The 14,548-nt window shown below is 36.5% G+C and overlaps 2 protein-coding genes and 1 non-coding gene across 3 annotated transcripts; 2 read left to right on the top strand and 1 right to left on the bottom strand.

Moving 5' to 3' along the window:
- On the top strand, window positions 7-8,058 carry LOC109822222 (ATP-dependent Clp protease proteolytic subunit 3, chloroplastic). The gene is made up of 5 exons (XM_020388732.1): window positions 7-94; window positions 2,356-2,470; window positions 5,930-6,105; window positions 7,090-7,185; window positions 7,537-8,058. Exons 1-5 carry the CDS (start codon window positions 23-25, stop codon window positions 7,834-7,836), a joined length of 759 nt encoding a protein of 252 aa, XP_020244321.1. The 5' UTR covers window positions 7-22; the 3' UTR covers window positions 7,837-8,058.
- On the top strand, window positions 8,418-8,490 carry TRNAA-UGC. Its single transcript has one exon. It is a non-coding gene; the product is annotated as a tRNA-Ala (tRNA).
- LOC109821433 (pentatricopeptide repeat-containing protein At1g71060, mitochondrial) lies at window positions 9,245-12,123 on the bottom strand. Its single transcript, XM_020387832.1, has 2 exons — window positions 9,730-12,123; window positions 9,245-9,644 (listed from the first exon to the last, which is right to left on the bottom strand). The coding sequence occupies exon 1, from the start codon at window positions 11,844-11,846 to the stop codon at window positions 10,158-10,160; it is 1,689 nt and encodes a 562-aa protein (XP_020243421.1). The 5' UTR covers window positions 11,847-12,123; the 3' UTR covers window positions 9,245-9,644; window positions 9,730-10,157.

Raw genomic sequence — 14,548 nt, 5'->3', positions numbered from 1 at the left:
GCTCTCGACGGGGCCCGCCTGGATGCCGAGGTTCGAGGAGCTCGATACCACCAACATGCTCCTCAAGCAGCGGATCGTCTTTCTTGGCTCTCAGGTCTGGCTCCCAATCCAAACCCTAGATTGATTTTGTTCGGTTTCAGAACTGGGACAAGTCAGAACGTTGATTGCATCTACGTGGCATGTTACCTCCTGACATCACATTGAGCAGTTCATCTTACTCATAATAAGTGGATAATTCATTTGATCTGGATACTAATTTTAGCACCAATTAGATGGTTTTGAAATAAACAGACGAAAGGTGCTATATCTTTCGCAGAAAGAAGCTAAATTGTTCTCTTTGCCTCTGTATGTTTTTGGGGCAGAGAGATTTTATGGTGGGTTTGGGTAGCTTTTTTTGAGAGGGGGAGGGGAGGAGTTGGGGAGGTTACAATGCTAATCATCCTAAAAGTGTGTTTATTTATATTTTTTTATTAAGCTACGGGAAGGATTGAGAGGGTTAAAAAGATGCAAACTTTCTCACTTTTTTAACCCTCCCGAAGCAGACGGATAGGGAGGGGAGAAGTTGGATTTTAAGTGAATTGCTCCCTTCTCTTCCTATCTTCTGCTCTAAACAAGCATAATTTAGGAGTCGGATTTCTGCCAAAATTTGGTGATACTTATGTGATTTTGGAAATGTGTCAATCTAGATAGCTTTGTTTGGTCAAGATAGACGATTTTTATATATAATATGTCAGAATCTGCCTTCTGGAGTGGGAGATAGCTTTGTCTGGTCAAGGTAGTTTCTTTCTTTGCTGACAAGTCAATAATTCATCGTATCCATTTTTGACTTGTGAAGATCCCACTTCTTAATGAATTTGCTCGTTATGCGTCCTACATCAGTGGTGATGGTTGAGGGTTATATTTTTATATAATAACATGTTCATGCAGATTGAGCGCCATTTTATGGGCTGAAACCTGGACTCATATAGTGGTAACATTTTTTTTAAATCCGTATTAAATTTGTAGCCAGTAGGAATTGGTCCTGGGCCGCTTTGATCCGTCTAAAAGTCTCTAACCATTACACCAAAACTCCAAAGTTGTGGTGAGGGTCGAGGTTTTTAGTTTTATATTTTAACATTGTGTATCTGATTATACATATTATTGAGATCATAAACCATAAAAGTTTGATTTCTTAATTGTATAGGTAAGGATCTTATTCTGAACCATGGTTTAAGTTAAGAAGTGTGGTTCAAAATAGATGCTTTTGTTTAAAATATTTGATAATGTAGGACCTTTAATGTATTACTATCAATAAGCAGATGGTATGACTCTGCATCCATCACATTTAAATAGTTAAAGCTTGGTTTTGGAACCAGCTGCTTCATTGTATTTGTGGTATTGTTATATCTGGTTCAATAGTACGATTTTGAGGTATTGGTGATTGAGATTTCAGTTTTTCTTTGGTTTAATATTGACACTAGGAATCTTCTTATCCTTTGCAAACAGTTCTTTGAATTTTCATTGGTTCAATATGGACGCCAGGAATTTACTTTTCATTGTTCTTTTGTTGTTCCATTTTTCTGAGGGTATATTTCGCTTCACTTTTTACATCTATTATAGCTATTGTTGGCCAACAGGTGTTATTTTCTTAATTTTAATTACTACATTCATAGTGGTACTGGTAACAAGCTACTACACATATGGCCGTTGCAATGGTGACAAATTTTTTGTTTGAATTTTCAGGGTTATTTTTTCCATTCTCTGAGGTACCATTTGGCAAAGGGTTAAGTGAGGGGTTAAGGAGACTTAACCCCTTCTTAACATGCCAAACACAACAAATCTATATAAGGGTTAAAGTGAGTTAACCCTCCATAATTTACCAAACATAAAAAATATAGAAGGGTTAAGTTAACCCCTCTAGAGGGGTTAAAATAAGTTAACCCCTCAAAATGAGGGGTTTACTAATACTCCTATTTAGATGGAATAAGAGTTAACCCTTCTAATTATAAAGAAAATAGTTAAAATCATTGTTATTCCCAAACACTAAAACTGATCATAAGGGCTAAAATAAAACTTATTTAACGGGTTAATAATTTAGTCCTTCGGATTATCAAATGGGCTAAGTACATTAATCCTTCTCTTTAACCCCTCTTCATTAACCCTTTGCCAAACGGGGCCTGAGAGTATATTTTGCTTCTTTATTACATCTGATAATCAGTTGTCAGCTAACAATTATATTTTATTAGTTTTAATGGCACAACTGAAATTCATAGTTGTGACAAAGCTAAGCATATTGTGGCAGTTGCAGACATGATAATATTATTATTTGAAACTTAAAGGTTATTTTTTTCCTTATTCTTTATCTCCTCGGTACAGGTGGACACAATGACTGCTGATTTAATTATTAGTCAGCTGTTACTTTTGGATGCAGAAGACGATAAGACGGAAATCAAGCTGTTTATAAATTCACCTGGTGGTTCCGTGACAGCAGGTAGATCATCATATATCCTTAACAAAATGAGTTTCCTTTACAGTTAGTTAAGTTTCTATAATAGATATCTCATACTTTCTGATCCAGTGATATTTGCTTGATGTAGAAGCTGTCGAGTTTTCTTCCGTAGTATGCTTACAAACTTGTATCATCTATCCTTTTATGTTAGAACTAACATATTCTTCTAGTTTCACTATTTAAAATATGCTTGAAATGGTGAAATTGACAGAAGTAGTTTTGCACTTGGGATTACATAAAAAAGAGTGGACCTTTGAAGATTCAGGGTTTCGATGTGTTTAATGTCTCTATTGTATTCTCCAGTTCTTTACATTGAAGTGTGTTTTTCATTTTTGTTTTACACTCTTGATCCTTTACTCACATGCTGTTTGATGGAATAGGAACTTTCTCCATACCGGGGCATGCATTTTAGATGAGACTGAGATTAACCTTTTTGCTTAGCAAGGTCCTCCTAATGAGAAAACAACATTTGTTTTCCTTAAGAAGTATCGATCTTATGACTAGTTACTGATGTTTTCTATGGATCATAGTAAAAGGTGCTATTTTCTCTGTTTTAGTCTGCTTTGCTTGTAAACTTGTCTCTCATTTAACCTTGTGAGATCCTATCCATCGAGGCATCTTGTTTGAAGTAAATGTTATTTTACCTTAGTGACTATATACCCTTACAAAACATTTACCAGAAAATGTGTTTTTCTATTTGTTTTCTAATACTCTATATTTTGCTCAAAGCAAAGGAATTAACTAAAATGCGTGTAGCAGATATGAGAATGTTATGTTAGATTTACAGTCAAGTAGATAAGGTGAGGAATGCAACAAGAGCCACAGTAGTTTCAGATATTATCAAGATTGACAATTGGACTAGAGGACTTGGATATGAACATTTGAGTATATCAGAGGTCCTGACAGACAGACTCCTGGATTTGCATTTAGGAGGGAGAAGTATGCGGATGGCATAAAAGATAATTTATCTATAAAGAGGTTCTCAGATTTGCGTTCAAAGTCTTTAGGTGGTAGACACCAGGATACAAGTTGTAAAATAAGGACCTTATGGTTCATGGTTGGCCTATGAATGGTCAGAGAAGATGGATTTATAAAGTCAACCTGAACTAATTGTGTCTAAAGCTGGACTGGTTATGAATCTTATGATCATTTGTAGTGTGTACAGTTCAACTACATGTCCGAACCTTTCTTTTTTAATTGTAAAAATAGTACAAAATTCTGCTACTTCTTCTTCTCTTGGACTAAGACTATCAGCATGAAATAGTATATAATATTCAACTTAACATTACTACTCATGCCACTTAATGCTGTTTGAAAGTGACCATTACAATTAATTGTCATGTAGATGTACCTTCTTTTCAATGTCATGCGACATGTAGGAGAAAGAAAACTATGTAAGCTTAGTTTTTAAGATTTATTGTCACCTAATGATAAAATATTTTCGGCAAATCTACTAATGGATCCTTCAAGTCTTTTTCCCCCTTTTGTCTTTCAAATCATTATCTGCAAATCCTTTCAAGGTCACGCAAACATGGAGAAGAAAGAAAACGATTTAAGCTTAGTTATTAAGATATATCTTTACATAATGAAAAATCATTATCTGCAAAGCTTCTACATATCCCTTCATGTTTTTTCTATATTGAGATACATATGTGGCCTGCTTACCTATTTTGCGTCTTAGATATGCTTTAGGAAGGGAAGAGAGTTTTAGACAACATAGACCGATTTTATGCAATTCTTTACATTTCATATCTTCTCTTGTTGTGATGTCTTTTTCTTTTTTTCTTTTTTCAATAGTTCTTTTTCTTCAAGATTTATTTTCAAAGAATTTACCTTGTTTAGTTTTAGAATCTAAGTGTATAAATAAGCAAGGACAAGCAGAGTATGAAACATAACTTGAGCAAAGTTGTAAAGAAATAAGGGTATAGTTTACATTTATGATCAATTTCTGTTAGATAGTCAGGAGTTCGGAGTGCTCATTTTCGCTATTGCAAGTCAATTATCTTTGAAAACCGAAGCAAGATTGTTAAAAGTGGAGTTATCTATAGATTATTATGTGTATGCTCGCCTGGAAGTTGTTGGAACACCAAGTTGTTCCAACTACACTGAGAGCTCAACAGAAACGTTCAGTTGGATGTTTTGGAATCATCGACATAGTCAGGCTCAGCAGCATTTTAGGTCGACTGTTGGTCCCAACATTCAAAATGAGTGTTGGAGCAATACAACTTGTCCACTGTGCAGATAGCGATAAGGATACATCTACAAACTCTAAATATATTTTACATGCTTCGTCACATAAAAAAGGAATTATCAATGACTGCTTAATATCTTTCTATGATTGGAAGATAAAGTTATAAAGTTACCAAACACTTGTAATGCAACCCAACATCTGCTGTTGGAGCTGCATTATTGTTGGAGCTAAATTATGGGTCTGACAGTGAGCAACTAAATACACCATGTGAATGTAGAATACCATTGAAGTTAATAGACCGATCTTACAAGATGGTTATATCAAATTCTAGGTTTTTATGTATTAGAATGTTTGGAACTTATGGAACATGTTCAGAACATGTCATTTCTGAGAAGTTGAGATGTACGAGTGCAAAAGGATACATAATGGAAAAATAAATGAATGCATTCGCAAGAACTTAGAGAAAGCTTCAATCAATGATGGAGGGAAGATCATTTACATGTGCAGAGGAGTTCATTGTGTGTGCCAAAGGAATGATGGGATCCATGTTGATGTGGCTATAAGAATTAGTAATAGATCTCAATAAGTGAATTCTGGCAGGAAAAGGATATGATTGTTCATTTAACAGGGGATAGGAGAATATATTCATGTATCATACCACAAAGATTCTGGATGTGGGATTTGTTATTGTTGTTATGCGGTTCTACCTTATTGGCATTACTTGAACTCAATATCATTTAAGAGCTAAGTTTCAATGGATTTGCCCATTTTTTCTTTCTTGGTTCATTTATGAAAGTCCTGGCAAATTAAGAATCCCACTGAGGCTGTTGAAATTTAACATGTGACTACTCAGGCTTCTCTAGTTATCAAACCTTTTCCCACGTCCTTTCCTTGTTAATTACACACTTGTTCCCTTTATTAGTTCTTCCATTTACCTTATGTTGAAAAATTGGCAGTTAGCTTTTGTCCTTCATGTGAATGTTGTGTGTTCCACTATTCTCTATGCTGACCTGCAGTATTCTTTTGTGATGTATAAACAGGATTGAGGTCAAAATGACCAATTCTGCAGCATCTGTGGAACATTTTAAGTTTTGACTAATGTGATGGGATATGATTTTCTTATTTTGTGACTAAAATTTCTAGATATTGCCTTGTATATTAACCAGTTCATGGAGCCAAACTGATCTTGTAGCCTGTGAGTCAGTGACCATAAAGGGTAATGTCGGTTTTTGTGGTGTTAATCTTTGCAGGTATGGGAATATATGATGCTATGAAGCTATGCAAGGCTGATGTTTCTACTGTTTGCATGGGTCTTGCGGCGTCTATGGGCGCCTTTCTGCTTGCTGCTGGAACAAAAGGAAAGAGATATTGTATGCCAAATGCAAGAGTCATGATCCATCAGCCACTAGGAACAGCTGGAGGCAAAGTGAGTGATTGACAATTGCCTCTACATTTAAAATTCATTTGGCAGAAATCTGGAATTAAATTCCCAACAGCAATGACTTCGCTCAACTTCTCATTTTACCTTCTATACATGTTCTTAGGTTAACACTTTCTGACAATTAAGAACCGGTATATCCCCAGCATGATGTTAAAGGCTCAGGTGTTTATTAGATAGTATCAAATTAAATTATGCATGTATGATATCATTTGTTGAAATTTCAGTCTCAAAAGTTCTGCTTAGACCTGGCCACCGGGCCAGCCCAGCCCGAAAGCCCACCAGGCCGGCCAGGACTAATCACGCGTCGGGCTGGGTAGAGCGCCGAAAGCCTGGGCCTAAACTCTGCCTGAACCAAGGTGAAAACCCACACCTTCGCCCAAAGTTTAGGCCCAAAACCAGGCCTTAATGCTATTGGGCCTCCACTATTACAAAGAAGTATTTTAATAGGGACCAAAACCAGGCCCAATACTATAGTATTGGGCCGCGCTAATTAAAAAATAAGGCCCGTAATTTAGCCCCACATGCATTCAGCCGCACCCTCGGGCAGGTGATTTGGGCTGACTGGGCGTGGCCTGAAGCCCGGGGGGAGCGGGCTGGCGGGCTGGGTTTGGGCTGCTCACAAACTCAAAATCAGAGGGCCAAGCCCGGGCCCGGCTCATGGCCAGGTCTAATTCTGCTTTAGTAACTCTGACTTTCTCAAAACATCCCCATTGTCTAGTTAACATCTTTTCATTTGGAATTTTCTATATCATGCTCATAGTTCAAGTTGTCAGATTTCTGTCCGTCTTTTATACGTTGTCATAATGAGTGCCAAAACTCAATTTTGATTGGATTCTGAACCTGACGGTGTTGTTTTTATCTAAATTGTTATAGGATCATGTCGTGTCTATCAATTAATTCATGTTACAGTGTGTAAAATCTTGTTCTTTGTTGTCTCTAGTTCATTCTAACTCTCTTATTTTTATTCAGACAACAGACATGGGTCTACAGATAAGAGAAATGATGTACCATAAAGTGAAGATGAACAAAATACTGTCAAGAATTACAGGGAAACCTGAGCAGCAGGTGACCAGTCACTCTAATGTTCACTAATTTCTCCTTTTTTTCAGGGTTAATTGCACATACACCCCTTGTAGTATCGCTTTTTGAACTTACTACTTGTCTAGTTTCATTGTTGCTGCAGTTAAATTGTTTTTTGACTCTTCTACTGGTGAAATTTTGGCAAATGTTGTCCCTGGGTGAAATTAGGGAGTCTTATCTGAGGGTAAAAGAGTAAAAGTACAGGGGCACTAAGTTTGAGTTGAATTTGAGTTACAAAGCAATGACTCTACAGGGATCCATGTGCAATTGACCCTTTCTTATTATGCATATGATGAATACCTTCATTCTCTTAAATTTTTTCCCCTTATCTTAAAGATTGAAATAGACACGGACCGTGACAATTTCATGAACCCTTGGGAGGCAAAAGAATACGGCTTGGTAGATGCTGTTATAGATGACGGGAAACCAGGCCTTGTTGCACCGATTGCTGATTCCACACCACCGCCCAAAACCCGTGTTTGGGACTTGTGGAAGATCGAAGGAAGCAGAAAAGCCAAGCAAAATCTGCCTTCAGAGCTGAAAATATCTCAGAACGGTCTCAATGGCAGGAACAATGGAAGCAGTGACAAGGAGAATGGCTCTGAGCAGGAAAAGGAGGCACAAACTCCAGTATAGGGGAACATCAAGTTGACTAAGTTTGTAGTAGGATTGATTCGATATGTTGCGTTCAGGAAACTAGATGCAAGGCGAAATTGAAATTTGCTTACAAAATTTGTAATAGAACCGTGTTACTAAATTTAAGGGAAATGTGCTTTTACGAGATGCCCACATGGTAACATATTTCTCTTTGTTGTATTTTAACTTCTGAAAGTTGATGGACCTCCTCTTTGATTAGTCTGACGTTGTTAGATGATTTGCTGTGTTTGTTGTGGTCTTTATTCGCTATAATATATATTGGTATTTAGGTAGTATCTCTGGTGCCAAAGTCCGAAATAGCAAAGGTCTTGTGTTTCTATCTATTGTGAAGATTATCGAGAAAATAACATAAGAAGCAGACTAGAATATCATGTTCTTTCTGGTTTGCGATTGGTGTGCGAAACTCACAGAATCAAATTCTTTTGTTGAGAAAAATACTGAAACCATAACGAAGATAGCTGCTGATCTCAAATCCCTGCCAAGCAAGATTCACAAAACCCAGAGGCAAACGAATTATTTAGTTATAGATCTTATTCGCAGGTTATGTGAAGCTTATCAACGGGGATGTAGCTCAAATGGTAGAGCGCTCGCTTTGCATGCGAGAGGTACAGGGTTCGATCCCCTGCATCTCCATTTTTTTTACCCCCTAATTTAAAGGTGTAGGCACCTCCAAGGTCACGCATACACAGTTTCAGTTTTTCTCCTATTTTTTTGCTCCCTCCTGAAAATAAGTAAGCTATGGATATCTCCAGTGTGCACACGTGATTCTATGTTCCATCCTTCTTAAACTTTAATACGTTTCATTCCTCAAGATTTAAGTGTCTCCATTCTCCCATCATCATGTAAGAATTCCTTTACTTGCTCTTTCTTCCTCAAGCTAGCCGTAGGTTCTAATTTCATAGACTCAGGGTCTCCCCTGCTTCAATCAAGGAACATTGCACTCCCCATGTCAGGTCTCATAACCTCGCACGGGTAAATCGAAAGATTGAAGCGTAAAATTTCGAACTTCACCTATCCTGTAGTTTGAACTCTGAGCATTTGTATGAATACATAGGAATACAGGTCACACGTTTGATGGTTCCTATCACTAAAACTCACATTTTTACATATATCAGCAGAAGCCATGCTAGACAAGATAGCTCTCGACGTAGCTAAATGAAAGAATACGATTAATGCAGTTGATCCCAAAAAAACTAGTATTAGAGTTTGCTGATGAGACAGCCACAAAACTAAATAGAAGAACAAAATTCATGTAGCCAAAACCAAAAACAAGGGCATAGATGCTTTTGCCTCGTTGATGTGGCTGAAACCATGATCAATGATTTTCATATCATACCATCTGATACGCCAGAACATAAGCCAAATGATATACAATAATATCCAGTGAGGCTCAAAACGTAACTCGCGTGCTTATCACAGACTTATAATTTGTTACAGTATAAGAGACAAAGGAATAGTTGAACAGGAAATGTTGAACCCCGTTAGCTGCAAAGCCTGAAGTTTCAGGATGACAAAGGAGAAGGAAAAAAGAGAAATTTATAGCCTTAGACATGATAAAATACCAACATCCACATATCAATGGTTCAACCAATATCACAATTTATCGGCATCAGAAATAATTTAATTTTCTACACTAAACACGAAACATTGAGCAGCTGAGTAACATTGCACTGTTAATTCTCGAATAATCCTCATTCTCTGATAGCTGAAAATTTTCCTCGCTCCTCAAAAATACCAATCTCAAGTCAAAAAATTCTGCATATAGTAAATCACTTGCCAGATTCAACCTGATCAATAAGAAAGAAAAAGTCACTAGAATGTACACAACAGCAAATGGAAAATTCACAGGTAAACGAAATACATCTTGGTTACCTTTTTTTTGTCTGATCCCGGATTCAGTTTCAGATTAAATCGAACCATATCTACTGAAATTAATCCCCTGCAACTTCTTGCAGCTAGGAACTAGGAGAATCAATGAAGTGCTTGCTTGTAGGAGGAGCTCCATCTACATCATGTCGAGAGGAATTTTCTCCCTTCATAAGAGAGGGTGGAAGTAGGGGACCTTCTTTAGTTCTTCTAGCGATTCCAATTCACTTCTGAATACTATGTTTCATCCATGGGACCAATTTTATTTGTGAGTTACTAGAACATGATTCCCAAGGTAATAACAATACAAGCACACTCAGCTCCCTTGATCAAATACCTGAGAGAGTGAGGAAAAAACTATTCAGGCTATCAGCTACCACTTTAAATCTTCAACCCATAACCAACTTGGCTTAACCATTAAGCGGTGTCTTGGCTTAACCATTAAGCGGTGTCCTCCTCAGTCTATCCAACTCCAATCCAAGCTCTAAAGCTAAACCCTTCTTACCCGCATAAAGAAGTGCTTCTTTCAAATTACCAAACAACTTGCCGGGGGGTCTAATCCCTTTCCTTAACATCGCCTTGAAGTACTCACAAGCTTCTTCAAGCCTATTCTCAAAGCACAATCCATTAATCAATGCTGAAAACATATGCATACACGGTAAAACCCCTTTCTCGCTCATCTCTTTCCATACCTTCAAAGCTAAATCAACTCTCTCCTCGCTACACAACATGCTAACCATCATAGTGTAAGTACTGAGCTGAGGCTCGCAAATTCCCTCTTTCCCCATCCTCTCAAAAACCCAATAGGCCTCTTCTTTCTTCCCGGATTTAATAAGATGGTGAAGGATTATATCATAGGTTCGTGCATTAGGACCAATCTCGTATTTCTTCATCTCTTCCACTACTTTGAAAGCATCTTCGAATTGCGAAACCCAACAATAAGAACCCACAATAGCATTATAAGTGGGGAGTTCCGGAGCAAATCCACTAGATTTGGACAGCTCAAAGAATTTGAGTGCTTCATCCAATCTCTTTTCAGAACCCAATCCATTTATGAGAGAACAGAAAATGTGAGGGGTTGGCTTGCACCCGCTTGCCTGCATTTCGTTAAAAATATTTAATGCCTCGTCGCAGTTTCCCGATTTACAGAAGGAATTGATGACAATTCCATAAGTCACAGCATCAGGAGTAAAGCCTTCACCTATCATTTCTTGATACAACTCCAACAACTTTGTCAAATTGCGCTCATTGCCCCAACCTTCGAGGAGAATAGTGTAAGTTTTGAGATCAGGAGAGAACTTTCTTCTCCTCTTCATGTCATTAAAGATCACTTGAGCTCTCTCAACATTCCTAGATTTGCTAACGGTGTCGACCAATGAGTTATAATCTGACAACTCTGGTTTAAAACCAAACATCTCCATCTTCTCAAACGCATCAATGGCTTCTCTGATTTTCTTAGCTCTTGCATACCTCCGAGTGATGAGTACAAAGGTGTCTTTCCTCAAGAGACCCTTTTGTTTCATTGACTCCACCAAGCTCCAAATTAACCTAAATTGTTTAATTTTACCAAGAGCTTCGATCAAGTGGTGAAAGCTTAAGGTGGTGTGCTTAAAACCTTCTTCCTTCTCGGCCCAACGGAAGAAAGCGAGTGCAAGCATTCCAGCATTACCAAGCTTCCTAAGGACTTCTTCAACAAGGTTTGGTGAAACTCTAACCCCTAATTTATCTAGAGAATATGCAACATTGGAATCAGGACTGCAGTTTGAAAGAACTCTGCAGATTATTTCAGCTTCTCCGGAAACTTGATTTACACTTGAAACTACGGTTTCGACGCTAATGGTAGGCTCCACGTAGAATTTAGTTGATTCCAAATAATGGGAGGATTTGTGAAAACCCATTTGAAATCTCGATTGATGATGCCCAAATTTATTCCAACTAACTCCAAGAACTTGTTTTCGCTTAAAAATTGGATTTTTATAGGGAACGTCACTGCATAAGCTACGTAAAGGATAGATAGAATTCATCCGGTGAGCTGAGTGAATGGATTGTAGAGTGTTATTGGAGCAATTAACAACATTTTCGACGGATTTCGATAGCCTACGCATATAATAAATTAGACCCATATGTAAACGAATGACAAAGAGCTGAAAAAACTAGTGAAATTCCAGAATTAGGATAATATGAAGCTCCCCTTCAAGAGAGAAAACAATAAAAAGAAAAGCAAATTGGTCATTTGAAGGGATTTAAAGTCCAAGTAAAATAACCTGAGAATAAAAAGGGGGGAGAACAGGAAGGAACTTAGGTTCAGGGATTTTGGTACCGTAACTCCAACAAGGGGCGCGCTCAGAAACCCTAGGATTTTTTATTTTTATTTTTTACCCTGCCCCGGTCATAAATTTATTTTCGCAAGAAAGGGTTTCGTATCGTGCGCCCTTAAAATCATCAGCGTTTATAGGTACTGTTTGGTTGTTCCTGGTAAAATTGTGTATTTATGACACAACTTGGAAAGTTGTTGTCCACCTCATCAATTTCACTTGTATACTTTTCTTTGTTTGTTTTTTATTCTATTGGAATCATAAATTGCATGTTTGGTTTGCAAATGTAACATTAATTGTTTGTTTGGAAAATGTAAAAAGTGGTCCCTACTCAAATGATCATATTAGTTGAAATTATTTTTTATTATTTTTTCTAACTTCAATGTCAGCTTTCTCCTAAAATCATGTCTTTTTTTTATGAAATCACTTTACAAGCCACATCAGCATATGAAATCACTTTACACTATTTTCATAACTACAAACAAACAATTGAAATTGATGAAAGCTGACATTGGGACCCACTTTTTTACATTTTTCATCCTTTTACATGGTAAAAACATACAACCAAACAGCCCCTTAGCGAATTTACCTACAAATCTCAGCGTTTACAAAATTGATGCTGCAGGTAAGATGATTTGGGTTTGAGGGTAAAAATTTAACTAGCGGTGTGTTTGGATGGAGGGTAGGGGAGGGTAGGCAAAGAGAATTTGAAAGTTCACTTTATTTTGGAGTTTTTTAAAGAGGAGTAATGTAAGGAAAGGAAGTGGAAATTCACATAAAAATACGAAAATGTTATTTGTCTCGCAAAGTCCATCAAACACGGAGAGATAAATAGGGGGAGTGGGACTCACAGCTGATTTTTTTGTGGGTCCCACCCCTCTGTTTCTCTCTCTTGCGCGCTGCGTGCGTGATGAGCTTTGCGAGACAAATAGCAGCGCCCATAAAAATATGCTCATTTTATTCCCCCCCCCCCCCAAATTAGGGTGTAGGGGGCGAAAGAGAGGGGAAATAATTATATAAGAAGTTTGACCGTTTATTACTATGAATCAAATGCTGAGATTTGATTATAATATATTTTTATCACTTCGCTTCCCTTAGTTAAAAACTCCCAAACATGATAAAACAAGTTCTCTACCATTCCCTTCATTAAACTCTAAAACAAGATATTATATTTTTCCCCCCATTCTCTATCTTCATTTTTTCTATTTTATCTTCTCATCCCTTTTCCTAGTAAACTCCCAAGCACACTGTGAATGAGAGAAATTTAGAGCGAATAGGATATTTATCTCAGTTTAATTAAAAAAATGAATAGCGCCAAATTTCATACCCAGTCTCATAATCTAATATTGAATAATACCATAAAGTGAACCCTCCAAAGTTATCTAATTTGGTTCCAAGTTATCTCAATGAATAACACCTATCAAGGGATCATAAACTTCAAAAGTTTACTTTTATCATTTGTTATATTATATTATATATGTGTGTATATGTATGAGATTTTATACTTTGAGAATCTTAACATTAATGAAAGCATTAACAACTAACAACATCTTAAATTCAAGGCATAATATTATGGGTTAATTTGGTATTGTTGAAGCTTATAATAAGTTGCTTATAAAAGTAGCTTATAGATGTAACTTATTATATAATGTGCTGAAATAGATGTTTGGTAATCAAATATCAAAAAATGCTTAAAAACAGTTAAGCTAAATTGTAAAATTGTGCTTTATAATTAGTTAAAAGATAAAAGATATGTGTTATATAAATTTAAAAAAAAAACAGAAGCCACTTTTAAAAACATCACTAGTTTGCTTCTAGTATTAACTAAAAAATACAGTTTCAATAAGCATGCCAATTTTTTCCCAAACACAATTATTAGTTGCTTCTTGGTAAAATAAAAAATGACAACAACAATACCAAACTAGTTATAACTACTGGAACAGTAATTAAATGCCCTTGAACATCCAATATAAATTATATAATATTTGTAAAATAGTAATAGATTTAATTGTTGCACATATAATTTGGGTATCATTTTCTATAATTGTTATAGTATCCTTACAAATTATTTTATTAGATCATGCGCTGTGATTGTCACTTGTTTGGAGATGTGATCTAACTTAGAGATTTCTTAAACTCGTGCTTAGTCTATAACTAGTAAATGATACTTAGTTATAACAAGTTATTATGCATGACACTGACATGTGAGATGTGATAGTGGGTCTCAACCACTGGGAATGAGGATTTCCCGGGTGTATGTCATAAGCACGCATTGTAACGCTTGTAACACTAGACCTTATTTGGATTCTCTAGGACAAGTCACCTAAGAGATAGAGAATTTAAATGTTATATGGTCCCTTTCACTTGGTGATGTTATCATTTCCATTTGTTTAGCAAGCACTACACAATCTTAGTCATTAGGTTACTAGATTTCATTTAGAGAAATAATGGATATCTTGATAGAATCTATATGCTCATTATGACGAGTTAATTTAGCATGCATTCATATT

This window comes from Asparagus officinalis, chromosome 1 (genome assembly GCF_001876935.1).
Source record: "Asparagus officinalis chromosome 1, Aspof.V1, whole genome shotgun sequence".
Lineage (NCBI taxonomy): Eukaryota > Viridiplantae > Streptophyta > Magnoliopsida > Asparagales > Asparagaceae > Asparagus > Asparagus officinalis.
Note: the sequence above shows the minus strand (reverse complement) of the source record. Positions and strands in the feature narration are given on the sequence as shown.